At 38.9% G+C, this 27,333-nt stretch overlaps 1 protein-coding gene across 7 annotated transcripts in view; it reads right to left on the bottom strand.

Moving 5' to 3' along the window:
• The window catches only part of tns1b (tensin 1b), a 342,679-nt gene that overhangs the window by 272,228 nt on the left and 43,118 nt on the right, over positions 1–27,333 (bottom strand). The window contains exon 1 of one of the 7 annotated variants that reach the window (XM_057852349.1): positions 3,142–3,238. The exons of the other annotated variants lie outside the window; for them this stretch is intronic. Coding sequence (XP_057708332.1) covers positions 3,142–3,222 — 81 coding nt within the window. The 5' untranslated portion in view covers positions 3,223–3,238. Of the gene's footprint in view, positions 1–3,141; positions 3,239–27,333 lie in introns of those variants that run through there. 7 annotated transcript variants of the gene reach the window in all.

Genomic DNA, 27,333 nt, shown 5'->3' with positions numbered 1-27,333 from the left:
ATCTGAAGAAGATTCATCATCATTCTTTTGAAGAATTTTTTTTTTTTTTTTTTGTAATACCGTCACGAATCAGAAAATGCTTTTACACGGCAAACTTTTCCGTTTTAAATTAAATGCCCTCAGGAATGGTTGTTTTCAAGCAACTATGCAATTAATGACATTGTCCCAGAACTGCCAATTAATGCCCAGACCCATATTGAGCCCATTACGAATACATGAGCTGGCTTTGTTATACAGTGCTCGGGTGCAGTCAATCAGTGACTCAAGGCTATGCCGGTGGGGAGGTTTGAGCGCTTTGAGGGTCTTTTACAACCCCCCTGCTTTCACCTCGCCTCGGAAAGAACGGTAATTAACTGATGAAGAGCTCTGTAAGATTATCCAGTCCCCTCGCGAAGAACTGGTGTGCAGTCATCTCCCAAAGGACCGGCGTAGAATGGAGAAAGATGGATCTCAATGGTCTATTCAGGGATTCCCCTCTTTCATTCTCTGTTCAGAGCCAGAGGAGAGCGGTGTTTACTTTTATGTTATTTAAGCAGGAATGTTCTTTCATATCGGTCGAAATGAATAAAAAAGCACCCAATGTGTTTTTATCCCTCCTTGTAATGTCATGGGTCAAATTGACCCATTTAAAAAAAAAAAAAAAAAATTATGTCCTGCTGGGCTTGTTGTTTCTCAGTTTTCTATTATATTGATTTAATATGTTTGTGTTTAAAACAGTGACCATCTTGTTATGTTAAGTGGTGAGAGTTAAAATTGACCCAGGTTAATGTTTTTCAAGAATCGTTACATTTTTCAAATTGACAATATTTTCCTAAAAATAACTGTTATATGTAAAAGTTTTTATATCTGCAATTTTCTATTTAAAGGGATCCACAGATAGAAAGGCTTGTTGTTATTAAAAGATTAACGTTATTATGAGATAAAATAATTTGATATTGAAACCCTTCTAGATGCTTTCTTTTTATATCATTTGTAAAATTAGTGACAAACTTTATTATAGGTTAAAATAATTTGATACTGAAACCCCTCTTAATGTTGTCATAATCATGTAAAATTAGTTAAACTATTAGGTCGCCATTGTTGTTGACATCGCAGGGCAGTGACATCACATGGTTACGCTGCCGGGCTTTAAGAGTATGACTCTAGCGACATAAACATGTAATGTTCAACCCTATCAATTTGAACCCGAGGTGAACATTAATGAGCATGACAACACTGTCGATATTTCACAAAGTGAGCAGCAAAAGCAAAATTAACAGGAAAGACAGGATGAGACGAGACGAGATTAGGAAAAAAATACCGGTATTCTGCCAAAATGTGCTACAAAATGTGCTACACTGGCGAAACGTGCTACAAGTACCACCGTGTGCTTTCAGCTTCTTTTGTTTGGATGCATTCAAACAGAACATACTAAAGATGCCGTAAAAAAATACTTAAATGTAGTAATATAAAATAAGTGTGGTTTAAATATACTACGTAAAATATACTACGCAGATCAATAATCTGCTTTAAAGCTACCACAAGAAAACACAATGCTTAAAAGTATGCGAGAGAAACACATGCAAAAGGTATTTGAGGCAAAGAAAAGGTAATAAAAGACAAAAAACACAAATACCAAGTACTCGCTGCTTTTAACCGATGCGCGCATGTGTTGGACTTCTCGCCGCATCCGAAGTTCCCTATAAAATGCATCGATCTGACACCACAACATAACAGAAAGATGAAATATATTGACTTTCTACAGCATAGGCAAAAATGACCATTTTTAATGGTTGATGCAACAGTTCATAATGACCTTTGGAAGTTCTTGGTAAACCAAAGAAACAAAGATAGTTGCATTGCAATAAAAAATTGGCGCCACAGTATTTCAGACAAGCCAACATTTAACCTTTCCTTGCACGTCACAACTTGGAAGACCCATAAGTGCACAAACAAACCCTCAGTGAGCACGGGAATGCGCGGAAGATTCAATTACACAAGCGAAAGCAAAAAATAGCTGCTTGTCCCAACCAGATAGATATGAGCAGAGAGGGACACAGAAGTAGTGGGAACACCAAGGCACATTCAATCCAGTGTAGAAAACGTGTCTCTTGTATGTTTTCCCAACCTCAGCATCCTCTCGGCTCTCCCTAATTCCAATGTGTCACAGTGCCAAGGCCCCCCGCAGCCTGGGACCTAACCCTGCACCCAACCCCCGACAAGCAGACCACCCAATAGATCTCTTGGCTTACTTTATCTGGGTCTGGATTGAGACAAGTATATGTCCTCAAAGGGCGCAGAAACGTCTCTCGGGTGTGCTAGAAAATCATACTCAAAGTTAAGCCCTGCATTGTAGTGAACATGGCATCAGGTCCTTAGGGAATGATTTGAAAGTTCATTTCCAGAGAGACTGGCCAGTTCCATCTTCATTTTCAAGACAGCAGTAGGCATCAGAAAGTGGTTCATTCACAGACAGTTCAACCTTGACAATAAGACCACCCAAAAGATCCTTTGGCTTGTTAGTTTGGGTCTGGATTGAGACAAGTATGTGTCGTCAAGGGACGCAGAAACACTTCTCAGGTGAGCTAGAGAATCATACTCAAAGTTATGCACTGCATTTTTCTGAACATGGCATATGGTTCTTAAGGAATGATTTGAAAGTTCATTTCCAGAGAGATTGTCCAGTTCCATTTACACAAGACAACACTAGGCATCAGAAAGTTCTTCATTCACAGACCAACCTCGGCAATCAGACCACCCAAAAGATCCTTTGGCTTGTTAGTCTGGGTCTGGATTGAAAAATCTCTCATCTCCGCCGCAAAATCACTTTAAGGACAAGAACTGAACGTTCTGAATGGGGCATCAGTTTCTCTGGGAATGATTTGACCAAGTGCACAAGACAAGAGAAGGTTCATTCCCAGAGAGGCTGTCTAGTACAGGAAATCAGACCTTTAACCATGCCCAGAAATTGTATCTTCTTGAAAGTTGACAATTCCTAGAAAGTTGGCATGTTTTGGTGTGCATGAGCCATGTACACCAGCTAACACAATTCCCAGAGAGTTGTCTTGTGTCCAGGAACCATGACACAAGATTTAAAAACAAAAAAAAAAAGTTGCCACAGACAAACAAACACTGACAGCTAATATTAGAACATTATCTCACCCAGAACATGCAGGACAGGCAGACCCAGGTACGAGCAGGACCGGCCAAAGCGGTCGGCAGGCTGAGGGACACCGATGGCATGGTCACAGACGGGTAGGGATGCTACGGGCGCTTATAGGGCTTCTGGACGTCCGAGCCAGATCATTATGATGCACGCAGGGCGCATACTAGTTTGGGGACGTCAGGATCCTTTGGCTTCTTCCCCTTCAATGTAAGTGCAGCTCTGCCCTCTAATTGGATCCTGACTGCCTCTCCTCTCTCTCGTCACTCTGCCTCTCTTTCCTTCTGCCGGGGCAAAGTTTCACAAAGCTTTTCGGGAACAAGGGGGGGCTTGCTGGGGAGGGGGTCAGGCAGCTCCAACCTCTCCACATGGAGCAAAGGGGGTGGGGGGACTCTTATTATCCATCTCTACTGCCCCTCCTCTTTCTATCTCATGCTACCTCTCCCCCCTTCTTAACCCCTCTCAGTCGCACTTATTTTAATTTCATTCATTCCTTGATCCTTTAGCCCCTCCATTTCCCGTCACCTCCCCCATCTTTGCCATTACAGATTTTTATGGGTAATACCGTATTTACTGATTAAGTGGCCTTCACTATTTAAACCTATGCTGCCTGGTTTGTCTATCCACCAGAGGATGATGTAGTATTTTAGGACAGGACATATTTATATACCAGAGTGTTGCCTGGAGATCTATTAATTGGATATGATCTGGCGAGGCACATAACTGTCTATACAAGGTCTCATACTTGACTATGCATATCAAAGAGTCAAAGACATGTAGACCTCAGGGATGAGATTTTATCAAGACGCGCAAATGGGTCCTAATACGTCATGTTTAAATGAAAGAAGCTTTGACTTTATTTCTACTGTAGAGTTGCTTGCCTAGACAAACAGAATCATAAAGGGTTTTGGTCAAGGTGGAGACGTAAACCCAATGAAACATTTCTGGTGTTATGTACTAGGGGTGTGACAAAATATCAAAATGGTGATATATCGTGATACTCTGCATGCTAAAGGCAAGGCAAGGCAAGGCAAATTTATTTATTTAGCACAATTCAACACAAGGCAATTCAAAGTGCTTTACATCACATGAAGATCATAAAAATCACATTAAAATCAACACAATGTAAAAACCAAGACAAAAGATCGCATTTAATCACAGAATAAAAATAAATAAATAAAAATAAAACAAAAATAAAAATAAAAAACTACTACTACTAATAATAATTGAAATCAGCAATGGAGATAAGCACAAGAGGAATACAAAGCAGGTAGATTGAAATATATAGACAGTTATGGATATGCAGTGGTAAACAAAAGCGTTTTTAGCCCTGATTTAAAAGAGCTAACAGTTTGAGCATACTTCAGACGTTCGGGTAACTTGTTCCAGAGGTGAGGAGCATAATAACTAAATGCTGCCTCACCCTGCTTGGTTCTTGTTCTTGGAACATGCAGAAGACCGGTTCCAGACGACCTTAGGGGTCTAGATGTCTCATAGGAATCTAACAAGTCAAGCATGTATTTTGGTCCAAGGCCATTAAGTGTTTTGTAGACGAGCAGTAGTATTTTATAGTCCCTCCTTTGACTCACTGGAAGCCAGTGTAGCGATTTCAAAACCGGTGTAATGTGGTCCAGCTTCCTTGTATTTGTGAGCATTCTGTACTAGCTGCAGCTTCCTGACTGATTTTTTATCAAGACCTGTAAATATACCGTTGCAATAGTCCAATCTGCTGAAAATGAATGCATGCATAAGTTTTTCCATGTCTTATTGAGTCAGAAGCCCCTTAATTCTGGTTATATTTTTTAGGTGGTAATAAGCGGATTTAGTGACGGACTTTAGATGGCTATCAAATTTTAGGTCTGAGTCAATAATTACGCCAAGGTTTCTGACTTGATTTGTAGCTCTAAGTGACATTGTGCTAAGTTGGTTGCTTATCTTTGACCTTTCCTTTTTTGGCCCAAAAATGATCACCTCTGTCTTCTCCACATTTAACTAGAGAAAATTCTGGCACATTCATTCATTGATTTGATGAATTCATTTATTCAGGGAGACTAAGGGACTATAATCATGTGGGGACAGAGAAATGTACAGTTGTGTGTCATCTGCATAGGCGTGATAGGAGATGTCATACTGTTCCATTATCTGAGCTAACGGAAGCATATAGATGTTAAATAAGAGTGGTCCAAGAATTGACCCTTGAGGGACTCCACACGTGAATTTGGTTCGTTCTGACTGATAGTTTCCGGTCGACACAAAGAAATCCCTATCATGTAAATAGGATGTGAACCACTGAAGAATAGTGTCAGTAAGCCCTACCCACTGTTCCAATCTGCTGAGTAGTATGTTGTGATCAACCGTGTCGAATGCGGCGCTGAGATCCAATAGTAGCAGAACAGGTGATTTGCCTGCATCGGTATTCCAACGAATATCATTTAGGACTTTGATAAGCACGGTCTCGGTGCTGTGTTGTGGCTGAAATCGAGACTGAAATGAGTTAAAAAGATTGTTTTGCATTATAAAAGTCTGGATCTGTTCGAACACAACCCTTTCGATAATTTTCCCCAGGAATATCAGATTTGATATTGGCCTGTAATTACTAATGGTTGAGGCATCCAGATTAGGCTTTTTTAGGAGAGGTTTTATTACTGCAGTTTTTAAAGTCTGAGGAAACTCTCCTGTTTGGAGAGAAGTATTTATAATCTGAAGTATGTCTGGGGCTATGCAATGAAAAACAGTTTTGAAAAAGTTTGAAGGAAGGATGTCAAGGCAGCATGTTGTGGGCTTTAATTTTGACACAATTTCTGTTAAAGTGCAATAGTCCAAGAGGCTAAACTGTCTAAGATTGATGTGGGGGACATTTTGGGAGGCATTTAGTGTAACATTTGTTAATCTGGAGTTGAACACAGTCTGTCTAATCTTTAGTACTTTGTGTGTAAAGAATGCTGCGAAATTATTACAGGACACCTCAGATGCCAATTCCTGAGGTATTGATGCTTGTGGGTTTGTCAGTTTGTCAACAACGGAAAATAGTGTGCGATTATTGTTGGTGTTTCTACTAATGATCTCTGAAAAATATGACTGTCTAGCATTTTTCAGTTCCTGGTTGTATTTCCGAAGACTCTCTTTGTAAAAGGTTATCCATACGCTCATGCCAAGAATCGATATGGCGGAAAACACTTTAACTTGAAGTTCCGCTCTGAGACCCCCAATTTGGCCAAATTTCAAAATTGTCCGATATGCACGTGTGATACATCATTGGAAAGCTTAAAATCTCAATTTTCGGGGGGGGGGGAGAAAAAAATTGAACAGGAGGGCATTTTTTTTTTTTTTTTATGTTTTTTAAACAGTAAAACCCTATCTGGAGGTGAGAGCACGCAAGAGCAAAATTATAGACGCCATGACTTTAACGAGATATTATCACGAACTTACCTTGTTTCGATCCAAAATCTCCATGTAGCATGTATCACTGAGTGTGAAAACACAGCTGTGAATGGCCACAGCTGGATTTTGTGGCGATTTTATGGGTGAAACATGGTAATATAATAAGGAATGCGATGCAGAAATCGCAGACATCAACAAGTAATCAAGATTTTTTTTTTTTACAAAATATTAGACATCAATTAATGATTCGAAGCTAAAAATGACAGACATTTTGAATAATAAATTGAAATAATTACCTTCGTTTTATAGCTGGGTTGAAACAAAAGCGGTTGCGCGACGTCTGTAAACAAGGGTTTCCAGGGTAAAATGGACATATTAAAAATAGTTCCGGGGCTTTTTTCCGCCACGAATCTGCTATGGCAGCATATAGACATATTGTTGTATGAAATACAACAGTTGTTTTGGCTTAAAATACAGCAGTTTATTTTAAAGAGGGGTGCAAGAGCAGAAACTGCTTTTTCAGCCTTGTCTGTGTTTTCCGTCATATATCATTTTAAAAAGGTGTCAATCCTTAAAAAAGAAAAAAAAGAATACAAAAGGTTGCTACCAAAATCTTTCATGAGAATAGTAATTACATTAGCTCACTGGCTGACATGGACGGCACTAAACGACCAATCCATTTAGACAGGGAGGGGAAAATTAACGTTCGTTCAGTCGACATAAGTGCATTCGCAGTCAGTCTTTCCGATTTTCAGAGCATTAACAGGTCACTTTCTTTTCATTTGAGGGCATTTACAGGTCACTTCCTGTTGAGTTTGAGTCTGTTTATTCATTCCCAGGTTGCTTCCTGTTCTATAACCCAAAACCAACAGGAAGGAAGTGACCCATAAAATGCCACAAAATCAGCAGGAAATGACTGAAAATAGACCAGTAATGACCTGAAATAGCCCAAAATGACCTTGTTGCCTTGTATTGGCTGCCACTGCTGGCCATAGAAGTGGGAGGGGCCTGATTGAAGTGGGAGGGGTTCATTTGCTGCCATCCTCCCAGTTCAAATGGATTGAACGTCGACTAGAGATAAACTTACAGCAGAAGGATGAAGATAGCTTATTTTTATGTTCATTAGTCGTTTAGGAGAATATACTAGAATGATGTATTATGGTGTATCGATAATCGTTGCATCACCATATCGTGAGATCATCGTGAGCTTTGTATCGCAAATCATATTGTATCGTGAAGTATCAAGTGGTTCCCACCCTTATTATGTATAATACATATTATTGTTTGGTAGGCATTAGCTGACTAGTTGGTGCATCGACTTTGCTGCTGCACAATGACAAAGTATTAGATATTCAAGCGAGTCCCGACCCTGCAGTTCTCTTTAAGGTAGTTCCAAATAATCGATTATTAGATGCATCGCGATTCGACACGTGACGATTCGATTACGATTCATAAAGGTTCAAAAACGATGATTTTCCCTAATAACTTTATGACAGCCGCTCGCAGCGGAACAAAATTCAAGACACGTCTGCCGCCCGGACACCTGTAACGAACGCACACACAACGTTATGATGGATGCTGCCGGTTACTGAGCGAGAGATTTACTCATTTTCAAAAGACTGGAAAATAAATTTGTGTATGAGACAGGCAGGGAGTGGCAGGGACCTGGCGGTTGCGCTTCTGTGCGCAAGACATTTTCTAGAGCGAGAGGTGAAGAGAGATAGTTCGCTGCTCCTTGTCTTTCAGATGTCCAGCAGTAGTTTCAAGTCATGTCAATTGAAAAATGTGCTGAGTGTGTTGCTAAGACCTGTGTGCGTCTATAAGATGTGAGTACATGAACCCTTTTGCACTGTTTAGCCTTTATTGTTGTTGTTTTTGCGACGTTAAAGGGTATTAAAACACTAGGGGGCTGTGAGATATCAATAGAACCGTTATGTGGCAAGATAACAAATATTAATAAATTTAACAAAAAAATAAATCTCATTCATGAGCAATTATCGAAAATAGATCGAAAATTACGAACATTTCCGAAAGTATTCCGGAAACAGACGAATGGGGCGGAAAGTCATAACAAGGAAACAATAGACCCTACCCACCGACGTCACAAAATCACGTGCTCGCTGTATGGTTCCGCCCCCTTGTCCGTCATTTTGTGTCTGTATTATCAATGGTCTCAATTGATCGAGCAATTTATAATGCATTTCATGGAAGACCCGGTGCTTTCGGATGCCGTAAACTCACTTGATGCGTTGCATAAGAGGCGTTATGTGGAAAAGCTTCAGTTTATCCATTCGCCAGATCCATATTTGATGCCTAAATCGATGTTTTTCGACCCGCTGTCTCCGCCGTATTTGCCTGACAACTGCTAGCTACCCTGATATGTACAACTATCTTGTCCACACAAAATCAGCCTATTCTCACGAAAGTTTGAAAAACTTTAAGAGCTTGGAGGCTTATAAATACTTCGTTGCTGGCTGGGTGAAACAGATCCTCGTCCACGAAAATTCGGCAGGAATCTATCTTGTGCTTGGAAAGGTGAGTTACGAAATTTTCAATTCAAAATCTTTTGTTATTGCTAACATCCACTGTCAAGTCTAATGTATTTCATGTCGTTTGTCAATGGAGTTGGGGCTTTTAATGTTTATATGGTTTAGCGATAGCACTCTCACTACATACATACGTGTATGTTGTCGGCGATTAGCCTAGCAATGGTCTTAATTGTGGTTGTCAGCCCAAAACCCTCTAAATATATATTAAATGCATCTTACCAGATATAAAATGACTACTACATAATCTGTGGTAATCGTTTGGAGCCCTGTTTTCTCGTCGAATTGCAGCAGCCCATCTCGCTCTCTTCTCTCCGGGTCTCTCGGAATCCGGTAGAACTTCAAGTCTCTCCGTCTATCTTCTCTGTTATTGCAACCGACCGCCACACACGCCTTCACCATTTTGATTATTAATGTTAACGAGCAGAAACACACGTCGTAAATAGGAGGAATGTACGTAGCCGTAACAGGTAAACACGATGTGTTGACGGACAATTGGGCGGCACCAGTCAGGAGGAAGGAGTTGTGACGTTACGTGGGTAGGGTCTATAGGTCGAGGCAGGTGCCATCGTTGTTTATCGACGAGAGAGTTGCGTTCGTGTTTTATCAAAAAAAATCGCTAAAATGGTTCAAACCTGTCATGCTATGTGGTGTACAAATAGCCATCTGTCGCAATGCAGTACCCATGAGTTCCCGAACGCGAGAAAAAGAGCTGGACTATGCAGACAATGAGTAAAGTTCGTCAGTGCAAAGAGGGCTAATTTTGCAGACCCAGCCTCCGGCACGGTTTTGTGTGGTGCGCATTTTACACCTGAAAGCTATATGAACAATGGACAAATGAAATCAGGTTTTGCTAAGAAATTGCTGCTGAAAGCAGATGCGGTGCCCACCTACACGCGCAGTAACCTAAATGTCCCGAGATATCAAGAAAGAGGACAATGACTGGCTCTGATGAGACCACCCCTACCACCCCAGGCAAAGCAAAGGAGGAAAACGGCCAGAGTGAGTACTCTTTTATAATAAACATATCACGCATTAGATATAGGACTGGACACATGTATAAATTATCGCTTGTAAAATATATAGAACAAATCCTCTAATCCAATTCATATTTATGTCGGTTGGCAGAGCGAAAACCGATGATAGCACAATAAATGATAATTATTCTATACATCACTTTATTTTGCGGTCACGGTGTATCAGCTTCACAAAAAGTTACGCAAAACAAACCATTTGGTGTTTCCCACACAATCTGTTGTTGCCAGTGTTTCATCAGTGTGATTGCTCACCTCAATGATCCTTTCATTAGGCTGTTTGGGCTCAAATTGATAACCCAAAACACGAAAGAAAGGTTCATAACTCTCCTTGTCACCATTAGAAGAACGTTCGTTACGTCGGATTCGTCGCTGCAGCTAGAAACAAAATTGTCCGCCATCATCGCCGCCATTCAGTACTATGCACCGAGCCGGTTGTTTCCTTGTAGTGACGTCACGCACACAATATGCTAGATTTCCGGGATCTCGGGGGCGGGTCGTTTTAGCTTGACAATCGATCCAAATTTCTATCATTTTCTTGGTGTTGCGATGTGTGTAATTACACGAAGTGGCATGATATGAATCCAAAAGGCATGCGTTTATGGCTAAATGATGGAATATTAGCATTTCCCCAGGTGTTGTCATACCCTTTAACAGTTAGCGCCGAGCGCTAAGCTAATGAGCTAATTCACTAACGTGTATTTCATATTCAGAACGTGTAAAACCATGATTAAGTACAGCGGTAACACTACAAACATGCGAAATAGTACAGAAATCTGTGAAAACAAAGTATATTGGTTAAAAGAAGTCATTTTTAAAGACACTTTGTTTCCAGAAAATGTGGAATTCATTCCACCTGTGTAAATTTTATTGTATTGTTGAGAGAAATAAGTACTGCTTTTAAAATGGTTAATGTTTGTGCACTTTCTTGTAAAAAAATTAATAAATAATGAAGCAGCTTGAGGGCAGCTTTTTGTTGTATGGGCATGTTTCCATCGTTCCTGTTGAATCATTAGGATATTTTAAATAAATAATGGACATAAATTTGTTTGGCTACTTCATAAATTAGTAATGTACAATGCATTGAAAATCGTGATCATCGTGATAACCGTGATCATCGTCAATACCGTGATCAATAATCGAATCGTAGCACCCTGAATCGTGATCGAATCGAATCGTGGGGTGCCTAAGATGACACACCTAAGTTCTCTTCAGAGTGCTACAAGTTCGACTGTCTGCGTATATATGTATCTGGATATATTTGGACCACAAAGTGTCCGAATGTGATCAGTTCACCGAGTCACTAGGTGGAGTCGGAGTAACCAAGGATGGCGCGCAAATTGACCTTGTGCTGCCAACTGACATCACTGGTTAATTGGCATCGATGCAACAATCGTTACTTTAAAGTTGACCACTCACCATCCATTTTTATGGCGTGTAAGAGAATGTTTAATGTTTAAACTTGGAGTTCTTAAAAGATAAACGTTATTATGAGTTAACATAATTTGGAATTGAATCCCCTGTCGATGTTTTCGTTTTAATAATATTGTAAAATTAGTTTACCAAATAAGTCGCCATTATTGTTGACGTCGCAGGGCGGTGATGTCACATGGTTACGCAGCCTGGCTTCCAGAGTATGACTCTAGCGACATCAACAACCCTTTCAATTTGAACCCAAGAGGAACATTATTGAGCATGACAGCACAGTCGATATTTCACAAAACGAACAGCAAAAACAAAACGAACAGGAAAGACGGGATGGGATGAGATGAGAGTATGACAAAACCGGTGTTCTGCCAAAATGTGCTACACCGGCAAAATTGACGCCCAAAGTACTACTGTGCAATTTGAGCTTGTTTTGTTTAGATGCATACAGACAGAACATACTTAAGATGCCTTAAGAAAATACTTAAACATAGTAATATCAAATAATGGTAGTTTAAATATGCTACGTGACTAATGTGGTCAACAGATCAACAAGCTGCTTTAAAGCTACCACATTAAAACACAATGCTTAAAAGTATGAGAGGGAAACACGTGCAAAAAGTATTCTGAGGCAATGAAAAGGTAAAAAAATGACTCAATAAAAACACAAATAGTAAGTTCTCGCCGCTTTTAACTGATGTGCGTATGTGTTGGATGTCTCGCTACGTAGAAGGAATTGCAGAACACTGGTGGTGTTCGTCTAGTGACGTTGAAAAACTACGTCATCAACCCGAGCGTCCATTGCGCGCATAAAACATGGCGCCCTCCATAAGTGAAAACATAAATCTAGAGCTGAAACGAGTACTCGAGCAACTCGAGTAACTCGAGTTTAAAAACTGATCCGAGTAATTTTATTCACCTCGAATTATCGTTTATTTTGACAGCTCTAAGCATCACGTTTTGCTCGGACTACTTTTAATGCGGGACAACGCGCTGTCACGTGCGGGGAGGAAGAAGGAAAAAAAAAAAAACTTACTGCAGCTGACAGCCGCCACAAACGACGCCGACGTTGCCAAATACTAGCCCGCACGATGCTACGTAGGTAACAGCTAGCGTCTGATGCGTCTCATAAAGATCACATATATGTTGAACTAGATGCGCAATGACAGACTCGGCCGCGTCTGGGCAGCGTTATTAAACAGCCGCCATCTTAAAGCAGTACAGCGCTAAGCGCTAGTAAAGACCGCTAAGCGCTAATAAATAAGATTAACGTTACTGTCGCTACTAGCTCACGTAAAGTTAGCCCTGCGGGGGGCTAGGTTTCAATTAATTATGACCACTGTCGATGCGTGGCTAACGTGTCTTACATACAGGCTTTAACATAACATAGCAATGTGGAGTGATGAGGGTGTAAAATAAAAACTTTATCATGCTAACTATCAATTTTAGCTCAGTAGTCATTGCTGGATAAAACACCAAGTAGCAATGGTCCCTAATGTGCTCCAGTACAGCCTGTATCATACATTTATTTTGAACACTGCAAAAACTCAAAATTCTATCAGGACTCACAGTTTAGACTAACTTAAAACTTAACTAGAACTTAAAAATGGCTTGACACAAAGAGAAATTCAATTGAAACACGTGGGAAAAAATCCTAACTTTTAAGTGATGTGTGTTATCAAGCGTAACGGCATTTTTAGGTTAAAAAAAAAATATATATATATATATATATATATATATATATATATATATATATGATTTAAAAAAAAAAAAAAAAGATCCAAAAGTTTTTTGAGTGAAAGCAGTGAATTAGTTTTTTGTTTTTTTTTAATTCTAGCTACATCTGAGATGCAATTGTTGGCTGTTTTCAACAATATACATCGAAAATATAGACATTGATTGACTGAAAATGGTTCAAGATTAGATGAAATGTCTTGTTTTCTCATGTATATTTATAATTGCTCTTCACCTAAAAATATATTTGTTTTATCCGATTACTCGATTAATCGATAATGACCTATTTTAGTAAAAGAGAACAATTGTGGCTGATAAGAGTCTACGAGCCCTTAAGTCCGAGGTTCCCTTTAAAAAGGTCTTTTCACATATCATTGCAGTTTTGGAAAGCTTGTTAAAATTACAGACATTCCATTTTCTTAATTAAGTGTCAAGGCATTGAGAGCCATTGCACCAATACCTTAGTGGATTCACCACCTCTTGATCATAAAAAGGTAACATAGTGTAGTGAGCCACACAACTTCAACCCCCACTCACAACAAATGCATACATAAATTCCCAAACCTACAGTTCTTTAACGGTCTCTCACAGCAGAGAACATAAACACATGTCATTTACAGGCGTAAATGTATTACATATATACACAAACAGCTGCCAATAATCACTTTCAGCATACTGTAGACGCACACTTCTTGACAGTTTTCTCACACACCGTATAAACACGCATATCCACCAACCTGCAAAACACACACACACTCATGCAGCAAGCAGAGAGGATTAATCCCCTGGTATTTCCCGCAGACCACCCTTAGAGAAGCAAAGTCACCAAGGGAGACTCTAACCATTTAACCCCAAATGCCAGAAAATGTGTGTTTCATTGCCTGATGTTTACAATTCGCCCCAAAACTTTCACGAGTGGTTTTCTATTGGTCTATACTTTTCATGGTTATACATGAGTTGGAACTAGGGCTGCAGCTATCGAATATTTTAGTAATCGAGTAATCGACTGAAAATTCTATCGATTAATCGAGGAATCGGATAAAACAAATATATTTTTAGGTGAAGAGAAATGATAAATATACATGAGAAAACAAGACATTTCATCTAATCTTGAACCATTTTCAGTCAATCAATGTCTTTATTTTCGATGTATATTGTTGAAAACAGCCAACAATTGCATCTGAGATGTAACTAGAATTTTAAAAAAAGACTAATTCACTGCTTTCACTCAAAAAACTTTTAGATCTTATTAAAAAAATTTTTTATATATATCTTACCTAAAAATGCCGTTACGCTTGATAACACACATCACTTAAAAGTTAGGATTTTTTCCCCATGTGTTTCAATTGAATTTCTATTTGTGTCAAGCCATTTTTAAGTTCTAGTTAAGTTTTAAGTTAGTCTAAACTGTAAGTCCTGATAGGATTTTGAGTTTTGGCAGTGTTCAAAATAAATGTATGATACAGGCTGTATTGGAGCACATTAGGGACCAATGTTATGTTAAAGCCTGTATTGTAAGACATGTTTGCCACGGATCGACAGTGGTCATAAATAATAGAAACCTAGCCCTCTACAGGGCTAACGTTACGTGAGCTAGTAGTGACAGTAGCGTTAATCTTATTTATTAGCGCTTAGCGCTCTTTATTAGCGCTTAGCGCTCTACTGCTTTAAGATGGTGGCTGTTTACTAACGCTGCCCAGATGCGGCCGAGTCTGTCATTTCGCATCTAGTTCAACATACATGCGATCTCTATGAGACGCATCAGACGCTACCTGCAACCAACGTAGCATCGTGCGGGCTAGTATTTAGCAACGTCGGCGTCGTTTGTAGCGGCTGTTGGCTGCAGTAAGTTTTTTTTTTCTTCCCTTCTTCCTCTCCGCACGTGACATCAGTGCGTTGTCTCGCACTAAAAGTAGTCCGAGCAAAACGTGATGCTTAGAGCTGTCAAAATAAACGAATACTCGAGGTGAATAAAATTACTCGGATCAATTTTTAAACTCAAGTTACTCGAGTTGCTCGAGTGTTCGTTTCAGCTCTAGTTGGAACATAAGATGAAAAAACACATTTAACTTTAACATTATTTTGTCTCACAATTTAAAAATTAACCTACTCGTGCAATTCTGTTTAAATAAATGCAACCTCTTTGAAACCTTTGTTGGGTCCAGTTACGACACAAATATCCACATACAGGTAGTCCCCGGGTTATGACGTACCCGACTTACGTGATTTTGACTTTACAACGACGCAGTCTCGTCCGCTATTTTGTCTCCGGTCGTTTTTTGTCAGTGGAGCTGGAGTAACATTACTCATCAAAATCTCTTAAAAAAAAGACATTTAAGAAATACCGCATCCATCTGCCATCATCACGACAGGGGAGGACAACATGTTCTTACTTTCTGCAAGTGTTGGTGTCATGAGTAGTTGAATAAAGTCAACAAACCATACAGACATCTGACATCGTCATTTTGGAGCTTAGCTCGCTGTCTAGCTAGGACTTAGCTCCAACGTCTTGGCCAGGACAGTACAATGCTAAGTTTTTGGATAGTTATTTTGAGATTTGGGAGGTATTTATAGGGTTAATTCCGATTTACGTGGGAATTCGGGTTACGTCGCTTGCCGTAACCCGGGGGCTACCTGTGTTTACTGTACCTGCCAATTGGTGAAACTAGTTTCTAGCGAACTGGGGAGGTTTACAGGGAACTCAACCATAGGTGGAGTTTGACTTTTGGGGCAGGGGGGCACAACATGTTGATGACCCCGAAACGCAGAGTCAGCAATAAAATTAAACTTCATAGAATATTTATAATAATAAATTGCCAATGAGTGTTTTTTGTTTTCCATCATTCTTGAGGGGAATTCTAAACCAGGCTGCTTAGGAGTGTTGTTAATTTTATTTAAAAAAAGTAATTAATTACAGTTACAAATTACTTCTCCCAAAAAGTAATTGCGCTAGTAACTCAGTTACCTGAATGTAAGAGTAATTAGTTACTTGGCAAAGTAACTAGTGATAATTTTTCTTTTCTCAAAAAAAACAAAAAACAAAAAAAACAACAACAAAAAACAGGTCACATAATGTGAAGTTTAAAGGATTTGGGGGACAATTGGCCCTAGCCCAATTCTTTACCCTCCACTTAACTAGACACAAGGGTATTGCGATAACTAGCTAGTAACCTTTGCTATGTGTGGTAGTCATTTAAAGTTGTGAATCAACCGTTAAAGTTGTTAAAATTGCTCCCGTTATTGCATTAGTTCCCTTCTGTCTACTTTAAACGTGTAAGTTTTAAAACTGTTTCATCATTTAAAGATAGATTTAAGTTAAGATTTTGCCGATTTAGAAGCATTTTAGATTTAAAAAAAAAAAAAGTTACTTAGGTTCGCTAGGAAGGATCTCTACATCAGGGACTTCCTGAGAGGTCTACTGCTTTAAGATGGCGGCTGTTTACTAACGCATGTAGTCCTTAAAACATGTTGGCAATGCAGCGGTGTCTGTTTTGCATCTAGTTCTATAATATGATATCTACCGTGTAATGTGGGCGTAGTTTGTCGGCTATGGCTACAGTCAGGTATTATTGGAGCCACCTAGCATCGCGGTTGCAACGGCGTCTTCCCCACTGCTGCTCTACTCTCGTCCCCGTGAGTCCGTTTCTCTCAGACTTTTTTTATTCAACCAACTTAGTAACGCATAGTAACGCACGCCTTTCCCGCCTCAGTAACGGCGTTGCCCTGATGAGAAAAGTAATTAATTAGATTACTCATTACTGAAAAATATAACGCCGTTAGTAACGCCGTTATATTGTAACGCCGTTATTAACAACACTGCTGCTTAGGCAATACTTTTTGCCAAGATCGTCATCCATTGAATATGGTACGCCGGCTGGTGTCGTGTCAATGTAGTTACCCCAAAAATTGTATCCCCTGGACAGAGCCGTACGGAGGTAGATTTGTGCCCTTGTTATTCAATTTAAAAAAAAGTTGCTTCAATCAAAATAGATATTTTCAACTCCAAAAAAAAAAAAAAGTCGCTTCAATCCAAAAAAAAAAAAAAAAAAGTGTTTGAATGCAAAAATAAATTTAAAACTCAAAAATGCACATAAAAGCTATTTTTCTTTGATTTTTTTTGGGGGGGGGGTTGAAGTCGGTTTTTTTTTTTTTTTTTTGATTGAAGTTATGTTGATTTGTGTTTGGGCCACATTTTGGCTAAGTCATTTTTGTCTTTACTATTCAATCAAAAAAAAGAAAAAATAAATTGCTTAAAAAAAAAAAAAGAAAAATTCAAAAAGAAAAATCATTCAAAAAAAGAACAATTTCAATCATGGAAAAAGTTTTTGAATGAGAAAAACTGTCTGAGATTGAGAATTTTGCATTTGAACACTTGATTTTTCATTGAAAAAGTTTTCTTTGATTGAAGCAATCCTTTTTTTGTTTGGGCCATATTATGGGTAGGACATTTGTGTCTAAATCATTTAATCCCCCAAAAAGTTGCTTCAATTAAAAAAAAAAAATTTTTTTTAAATAGTAATAATAATAATAATAATTTCTATCAAAGAAGAAAATCATTTGAAAAATAAAATTGCCCTCCCCTAATTTTTTTTTTTTTTTTTTTTTGAATATTATATGCAAAGCAAATGACCGTCTACGTTGCTAGTCACATGATCTGTTCGAAAAATAATTTTGACCGATTATCTAAATATATTTTTTTGTTCATTTCATTTATTTTTGTCGCAGTTTTATTGCTTTACAACTTTTATATATATAGGAAAGTCAATTACATGCAATGACACTTTTCACGCCCCCCCGGCCCCCCTTAAAATCCGCTTATGAACTCAACTGAATTTGCCTAAACCGCCAACTTGAAAGCGAAATGGCCAACTTGGTGTCCATGTATGCATTGTCGAAACGTGCTGAATTCTCGGCCATTAAATTGTCACGAGAAGAAGAATTAGCAGCAATTTGAAAAGGGCTTTAAAACTGCCCGGTGCCGTAAGTTTTCTACATCACAATAATTCTTTAGCATTGACAATGTGCTTTTTGTGAAGCAGCAACACAAGCGAAAGGCAACACCACACTATTAAGTAGATTAGCAGTCAATTCTAGTCAAGTCACTGTCCTTGAAAGACAGTTGAGAATGCTGGCCAAACAACTGCAGTGTGATTAAAAATCAGGTCCAGTCCAGGTAAAGAATATGTTCATTCGCTGTTTTTATTGTCCTTTGGTCTTTCTGTTTTAGACTGCCATTTAAAAATGGGTAGAACCAACGATACCCATGTTGTGAAGTGATGTGGAAAGTCGATGTCGGGTGGACAAACACAGCAAAGGAGGTGTGTCCTGTCAGATGAAAGGGAAGTCACCATGTTGAAACGCACACACACCCATTTCCACCCCCCATGACTTCCATCTGTTGAAAACAATAGAGGCCCAAACCTCCCTTTGCTGAGCACTCACATGTAAGAGCACGTTTTTCCATCTTCCTTGTCCTAAGAGGAGGGGACCCGCCACCCATCAGAAAACAACACACCTTGACTTGCTGTACCAGACATTTTCAAGTGAAAATGCAAACGCTAGCACAAGATGAGGTCATAAGGAAAATTAGGAATTTACAATACGGAACTTCACAAAAACATAGTAACGATATAACTACCGGTAATAGCCTGAATTCCTCTTAGTTCATCAGTGTGACACTAATACCAATCTATACTACATGCTATACTATATACATTGGTATGAAAAAGTATCTGAACCTTTTGGAATTCCTCACATTTCTGCATAAAATCACCATCAAATGTGATCCGATCTTTGTCAAAATCACACAGATGAAAAAAACTGCTTTAACAAAAACCACCCAAACATTTATAGGTTTTCATATTTCAATGAGGATAGCATGCAAACAATGACAGAAGGGGGAAAAATAAGTAAGCGAACCCTCTAATTACAGAGACTTAAACTGCAATTGAAACCAATTTTTACCAAACAATTTAAGTCAGGTGTGTGCCCAATCACTGATGAGTAGTTTAAAACTGCCCTGCCCACTATAAAACGCACACCTGGTAAGAATTGTCTTGATGAGAAGCATTGTCTGATGTGCGTTATAGCTCAGTCAAAAGAGCTGACTGAAGACCTACGATCAAGGATTGTTGATTTGTATAAAGATGGGAAAGGAAACAAAACCATCTCTAAAAGTCTGGATGATCACCAATCGACAGTTAGAGAAGTTGTCTATAAATGGAGAGAGTTTGGCACTGTTGCTTCCCTCCAAAGGAGTTGCCGTCCACCAAAGATGACGCCAAGAGTTCAGCGCAGAATACTCAGAGAGGTAAAAAACGAACCCGAGTGTCTGTAACAGAAATCACTGGTACAGTCCAATATCTCTGTGCACACATCAACAATATGTATAACTATGGCCAAGAATGGTGTTCATGGGAGAACTCCACGGAGGAAGCCTCTGCAGTCTACAAAAAACATTGTTGCTCGTTTAATGTTCGCAAAAAGGCACGTGGACACTCCACAGAAGTTTTGGCAAAATATTTTGTGGACTGATGAAACCAAAGTTGAATTGTTTGGGAGTAACACACAACATCATATGTGGAGGAAAAATGGTACAGCTCACCAACATCAATACCTCATCCCCATCGTGAAGCATGGTGGAGGAAGCATCATGATTTAGGGCTGTTTTGCTACCTCAGGGCCTGGACAACTTGCAATCATTAATGGAAGAATGAATTCAAAAGTTTATCAGGAGGTTTTGCAGGAAAACCTGAGGCTGTCTGTCAGACAGTTGAAGCTAAAAAGAGGATGGATGCTGCAACAAGACAATGATCCAAAACACAGAAGTAAATCAACTTCGGAATGGTTTCAGAAGAACAAAATACACGTTCTGGAGTGGCCAAGTCAAAGTCCAGACTTGAACCCCATTGAGATGCTGTGGCATGACCTAAAGACATGCTAGACATCCCAGGAATCTGATTCAACTACAGCAGTTTTTTAGAGAAGAATTGTCCAAGGTTAGTCCTGATCGACGTGCCAGACTGATGTGCAGCTATAGGAAGTGTCTTGTTTAAGTTATTGCTGCCAAACATATTAAATGTGATGATTCACTTTTTTTTTTTTTATCCTCCTGCTGTCGTTTTTTGCATACTATCCTCATTGAAATATGAAAACCTATAAATGTTTGGGATGTTTTAGCTAAAGCAAACACTGTTATTTCATCTGTGTGATTTTGACGAATATCAGATCACATTTGATGGTAAATTTATGAGTTTATGCAGAAATGTGAGGAATTCCAAAAGGCTCAGATACTCTGCATACCACTGTACTAACAGTTCCTCTTCACAGAAGATAAATAATATATGACTGTAAGTGACGTTATGTTTGTTTGCTCGCGTTTCTGTGCTTTTTGCACTTTTGAATGTTTTTATTGTTGCTGAAAGCATTATAAAATTTTTACATAAATGCAATTTGGCGTTAGCATCACGCTAGTAAAGGTTAACTACATACCTATTCACATCCTATTCATTTTGTTTGGTATGACAGTTGGAATAATTGATCACTATCAGCCAAATTTCTGCAAACCTCTGCTTGTAAATTCAAGAAAAAATCTCAAATCGCTGGTATTTTGAAGCACCACTGCACCAGTAAAATAGGACATAAAAGATTGTACGTAACCAGCATGTAAGTTGTTTTGAAGACATTGCATTGGCTCATCAATTCATTAAGTGATTGCTGTGTGACTGAGTGTCCCCATATGTGCTGCATTTACTTGATTAATTGGCCTATTCAGCAATCTTCTATCAGGCAATGTGCCAAAGTCAGACTGAGAATATGCAGCTACGCGGTCCACGTGTGTGTTAATTTAATTGGATACTTAAAATGTATTGATAGATTAAATGGAATGCTTGATTTATCAATTAGAATGACAAGGGTTCTTAACGTGATCGTAAAAAAATAAATAAATAAAAGGATTTTGTTGCAGAAATGTCAATATTTTCCTTCAAAAATTGGTTGAACAAAATGTTTTTTCTGTTTTTTTGTAAATATTACTGAACAAAATATTAGTTAAGATAGGGTGACCATATTTTGATTTCCAAAAAATAGGACACTCAGCCCGGCCTTGAATTTTACTCGAAGTTCACTCAAAGATGCCTATGTCACTTTAATGTATTTAAAAAGTGCCCACTCACTCTGGATGGAAAAATGCAGTTTGAAAAAAAATAAATAAATAATGACTAAAAAAAATACAAATATATTAGGGCTGTCAAAATTATCGCGTTGAGCGGTAATTTTATTTTTTAAATTAATCCCGTTAAAATATTTGACGCAATTGACGCACAAATGCCCCGCTCAAACAGATTAAAATGACAGTACAGTGAAAGGTGTACTTGTTGTGTTTTTCAGAGTTTTGCCGCCCTCTGCTGGCGCTTGAGTGCGACCGATTTTATAGGCTTCAGCACCCATGAGCATTGTGTAAGTAATTATTGACATCAAGAAATGCGGGCTACTAGTTTATTTTTTTGATTGAAAATTTTACAAATTTTATTAAAACAAAAACATGAAGAGGGGTTTTAATATAAAATTTCTATAACTTGTACTAAAAAAAAAATTTAAGAGCTACAAGTCTTTCTATCCATGGATCGTTTTAACAGAATGTTAATAATGGTAATGCCATCTTGTTGATTTATTGTTATAATAAAGAAATACAGTACTTATGTACCGTATGTTGAATGTATACATCCATCTTGTGTCTTATCTTTCCGTTCCAACAATGATTTACAGAAAAATATGGCATATTTTATAGAAGGTTTGAATTGCGATTAATTGCGATTAATTACGATTAATTAATTTTTAAGCTGTAATTAACTCGATTAAAAATTTTAATCGTTTGACACCCCTATAATATATATATATATATAATATAATGCAGAACCATGGAAATGTAGTCCAGTCAATACACATACACACAGGCTTATAAATTACCATCACGACAATTGCCCTTGACAAATTGTTATTCTCATTCAATGTTCAAGATTGCACACAAACAATAACCGAAATAAACTGACAAACTATTCAACCAGCATGTTCCGAAACGTAGCAGTTCAAAACTACGTTTCCCATAATGCCTAGCGTGGTTTAGCTTACTGATAGCTAGCTGAGGCAAAAATCAAACTTTGCTACAAAAGTTTACAATCATCGGCAGCGCAACGATGCGACACCAAACGGGATTTTACAGTCAAAGCTCCGACAGAAATCAACAGTAGCCATTATATATGTATTTATCGTAAAAAAATTAACAATTGGGCAGGCGTCGTGGCCAAATCATCAACCCAGTAGATGGCGGTAATGCCTATTGATAAGGGTAAACTGCCAACAAAAACATGAAGAACTACTTCTTCCCTCCCTACTACTAGGAGCCATGTCATCGCAGGCAGGCGCTGCCACCCAGCGGCCGGAGGGATTCTCTTCAAATTGGTCCCGTGAAAAATCATAAAAACCGGACACTTTTATGAATTTATAAAACCCGCCCGGAAGACGAGGATACTACGTGAAAGTAGGACTTGTCCGGGCAAAAGAGGACGTTTGGTGACCCTAGTTAAGACATTTTATTGCATATACTTTTAACATTTTAATTTTAAGAAATGATGAGTTGTTTATACAGTAGGTTTGTGTTTTTTCAACAGAATTTTGCATGGCTGAATCTTAAATGACACCCATTTCTCTTGTTCTGGCCAGGGTTTTAGAATTTAAATATATACATACATATATATATATGGCGGAGAAAACAGACAAGACTGAAAAAGCAGTTTCTGCTCTTGCACTCCTCTTTAAAAGAAACTGCTGTATTTTAAGCCAAAACAACTGTTGTGTTTGATAGAACAAAATGTCTATATGCTGCCATAGCAGATTCATGGCGCATTAAGTCCCCGAACTATTTTAATTTTCCCGTTTTACCCTGGTAACCCCTGATTAAAGACGTCGCGCAACCGTTTTTTTTTTTTTTTTCAAACCAGCCATGAAAACAAGGTAAGTAATTATATTTATTATTCAAAATGTCTGTCATTTTTAGCTTAGAATCATTAATTGATGTCTAATATTTTGTTTAAAATTAAAAAAAAACAACTTTAAAAAAAATTATTCACTCGCATATTTTAAACTTTTAAACAAATTACGTCACAATGAAAAAAATGGCGTCTGTAAAAAAGTCACGGATGTCTACCTCATAACTATTGCTAAATTGTATTTTTTAGTTACTGTCGCATTGTCCCCGATATGCTAGATGATAAATAATTGATCCAAACAAAGAAAAATTGGAAAAAAAACATTTAAAAGGGTAAATATATGAAAAAGAAAATTTCGACCACTCCTTAATGTGTACGATTTCTGCATCGCGACCCTTGTTATATTACCATGTTTCACCCATAAAATCCTCCAAAAATCCAGCTGTGGCCATTCACAGCTGTGTTTTGACACTCAGTGATACATACGACATGGAGTTTTTGGATCGAAACAAGGCAGGCACGCGATAAAATCTCGTTAAAGTCATGGCGTCTGTAATTTTGCTCTCGCCTCCAGATAGGATTTTGCTGTTTAGAAAACATTTTTTTTTATAAATGCCCTCCTGTTAAAAATTGTTGTTCCCCCAGAAAATGGAGATTCTAAGCTTTCCAATGATGTATCACACATGCATATCGGACAATTTTGAAATTTGGCTAAATTGGGGTTCTCAGAGCGGAACTTCAAGTCACCTGAGTGTTTTCCGCCATATATATAAATACAAATTTTGAATCAGATTTTTTCCACTTTTTCATCCCTTACGAGGAAAGACTAAAAGACGCCGGGGAAAACGTCCCCAGATGGAAATCCACAGATATAAAGCGAAAATACATGTTCGGATAAACAAGAAAAAAAAAAACATAACTGACTGAACAAACAAAAGTGACATTTGGATTCAAATTTATCCTAAATTACCTAAAACTGATCTTAAAGAATAAATTTGCTGTTGGCAGGTGAAAAGTAATACTTTCTAAAAAATAGCTTTAACTGTTGTTTCCTGTTTAGCAGCTAAAATGCATCCTTGATTGGGTTTGAATCTGGAAAATTGACATTAAAGGCTGTTTACTTTCCCGAATGAATCCTTTCTTTGGCATTGTGTTTCGGACCATTATCATTCTTTTCTTAAAATCTTTCTGTCATCACCTGAAAGAAAAATGTAGCATCCACTAATCTATACCAAGACACTTTATAATTACTACCTATGTTCATGACTATAAAACCTTGATCCAATTGTGCAAACATTTAAGCAAACTTTCATTACAGCTTTCCATTGATGTACGTCAAACTAACAATACCTTGTTTTGGCTTTTCCTGCTTTTCCAAAATGGAAAGATGCTGCAGAAGAACAATCTTGCCCAATTGAAGAATGTGGTGAAACACCAGCCTAGTCTGCCCATTCTCATGAAATCCTCCTTGCGTCCTCTATATACAGTAAGACTGCATCCCTTCCTTTAGCTTGTCCCCTTGAAAACCAATCACCAGGCAAGTCACAGAGACAATCCTTTCGGCGATGTTACATGAGCCAATCAAAGAAATGGCAGATGCATGTCTGTTTTGGTCCTGGTGTCTATGTAGAGTTCGATGAAGTGAAAGTACATCCTTCTGACCATAGCATCCTTCCATCCATGAGATGCTGCAGGTCTTCCATTTGCAGCATTGGAAGACGAAAAAAAAAAGAAAGAAAGACAGACGACCAAAGCAGGAGGCGGCGGGGCGAGTGATAGGACGAGGGAGGAACTTAAAGTGATGAAAAAGGGAGGGAGGCTTTTCAGGCTAATGACTCCTGTTGACACAAGACAGATGTGGCCTACTTATTCATACAAAAACGCAAATGATGTTATGTCAATAAATGCAATTTCCGTAGTTCATTTCTCTCCCAGTGCCGGTGCGTGTCAGTGTCAGGGTTGTAAGAGTTTGAGGTTTTTGTCAGAGTTAGGGCTGTTTACACGACAACGGCAATGGGGGTGACAACGCAAAAACTTTTGCAGAGAACCCTATTGTTTACACGGTGACGGAATTTTGGGATATGAAAACACAAAACTTTGAAAGTCCCTTCCAGAGTGGAAATCTTGAAAATGCCCCTCCTCACACAGCTATGGCAAAGGGCCACCGCCATCCCCCGGGACACAGGATGGTCCGCTTGCCCTCCAGAAAAGGATGAGGGGATGCTCCACTGCCCCCAGCATTCGCCTCACAACCACTGTGGGACCCCCACGACCCACTGGGCTCGGCGCAAGAGAGAAACCCCACCTGGAGGGGGCGACACCCTGGCAACCCACCAGCACCCAGCCGACGTTTCAAGGAGGATGCCCGGGTAGAAAAGAGAGGAAGGCGGGCAAAGGACCGGAGCCGCAACTGACAACCCAGATGACCCCGCCCCGGGAACCTCGCCATTTGAAAAGTGTGGGACACACCAACTATTACTGTGCCTGCCAGGTCCCCGACTGGCCGCCACTACCCAATTTTATTATCTGATTAGGTGATGACCAAGCTAGGGTATATTTGTAGAGATTAGGCTTCAGCTCCCCTTGACATTAAAAGAACAAACAATACCCTCTAAACAATATTGGGTTTCTTAATCAATTTTACCAATTTTGTGTTACAGTAGGGCAAATAAGTATTTAGTCAACCACCAATTGTGCAAGTTCTACTTGAAAAGATAAGAGAGGCCTGTAATTGTCAACATGGGTAAACCTCAACCATGAGAGACAGAATGTGGGGAAAAAACCCAGAAAATCACATTGTTTGATTTTTAAAGAATTTATTTCCAAATTAGAGTGGAAAATAAGTATTTGGTTACCTACAAAAAAGCAAGATTTCTGGCTGTCAAACTTCTTCTAACGAGGTCTAACCCGGCTCCACTCGTTACCTGTATTAATGGCACCTGTTTCAACTCATTAATGGTATTAAAGACACCTGTCCACAACCTCAGTCATTCACACTCCAAACTCCACTCCAAGAAATCAACTGTGGGAGCAATTGTTAGAAAATGGAAGACATACAAGACCACTGGTAATCAGTGTTGGGAGTAACGCCGTTATAAATAACGCCGTTACGTAACGTCGTTATTTTTTCAGTAACGGGGTAATCTAACTAATTACTTTTTCCGCCGTTACCGTTACTGACGGTCAAAAGCGGTGCGTTACTTACTCTGAATAAATTGAAGAAACTACCAGCTGTGTCGAGTCGACTCTCTGCTCTGTTGATTTGTCACCCAAGACTTGGGGTGCGTTCAGGTTCGAGAATAGCGCACGTACTTCTGACTCCAAGCTGTATGTCCCTGCTCATTCAATTAGACAATGCTTTCCAAAGTTTGGTAACGTTTCTGTGTTTGCTACACCTGATGCTAGCCTTGTTCCCATCTCCCACTGTCAGCCAGCAATAATTCTGCTTCCATCTTGAGGACAGCAGACGCTTTGAAGGTGACGTGAATTGTCAGGAAACTAGCCTACCTGAATGCAGCCCCTCGAGAGATGCGATGGAAGTGATTGTGATTGACTGAGGGTTAGAGTCATGTGTCGTGATAAGCCAATCAGAGCCGGTGATTTCACAAGCAAACCGGAACAGCGCGTGCGGCAAACACACACGCAAAACAGATGCACAGGGTCGGGATGGCAGATTAGTCAGAAGAAAAATTGTCCTTTAAGAGGTGGAGATATAGACACTATTTCAAGTTTGTCGAAGTTAAAGGAAAGAACCTGCATGTAATGTGTAATTTATGTCCCGGGGCAAAGTTTTTGTCGACATCTGTGGTAAGCAATTCAAATCTGCTGAAGCACCTAACAAGTAAACTACCTGTCTGTTCTTCTCTATTCCACTGACTCGAATACTGCTCAGAAAATTTCAAATTCTTTGATATACAACAAGTTCTTTTTAAAGTAACGGAAATAGTTACTTTCCCTGTTAACTAGTTACTTTTACTATAGAGTAATTCAGTTACTAACTCAGTTACTTTTTGGAAGAAGTAGTGAGTAATGTAACTAATTACTTTTTTAAAATAACGTGCCCAACACTGCTGATAACCTCCCTC

The sequence above is a fragment of the Corythoichthys intestinalis genome, chromosome 12, assembly GCF_030265065.1.
Source record: "Corythoichthys intestinalis isolate RoL2023-P3 chromosome 12, ASM3026506v1, whole genome shotgun sequence".
NCBI lineage: Eukaryota > Metazoa > Chordata > Actinopteri > Syngnathiformes > Syngnathidae > Corythoichthys > Corythoichthys intestinalis.
Note: the sequence above shows the minus strand (reverse complement) of the source record. Positions and strands in the feature narration are given on the sequence as shown.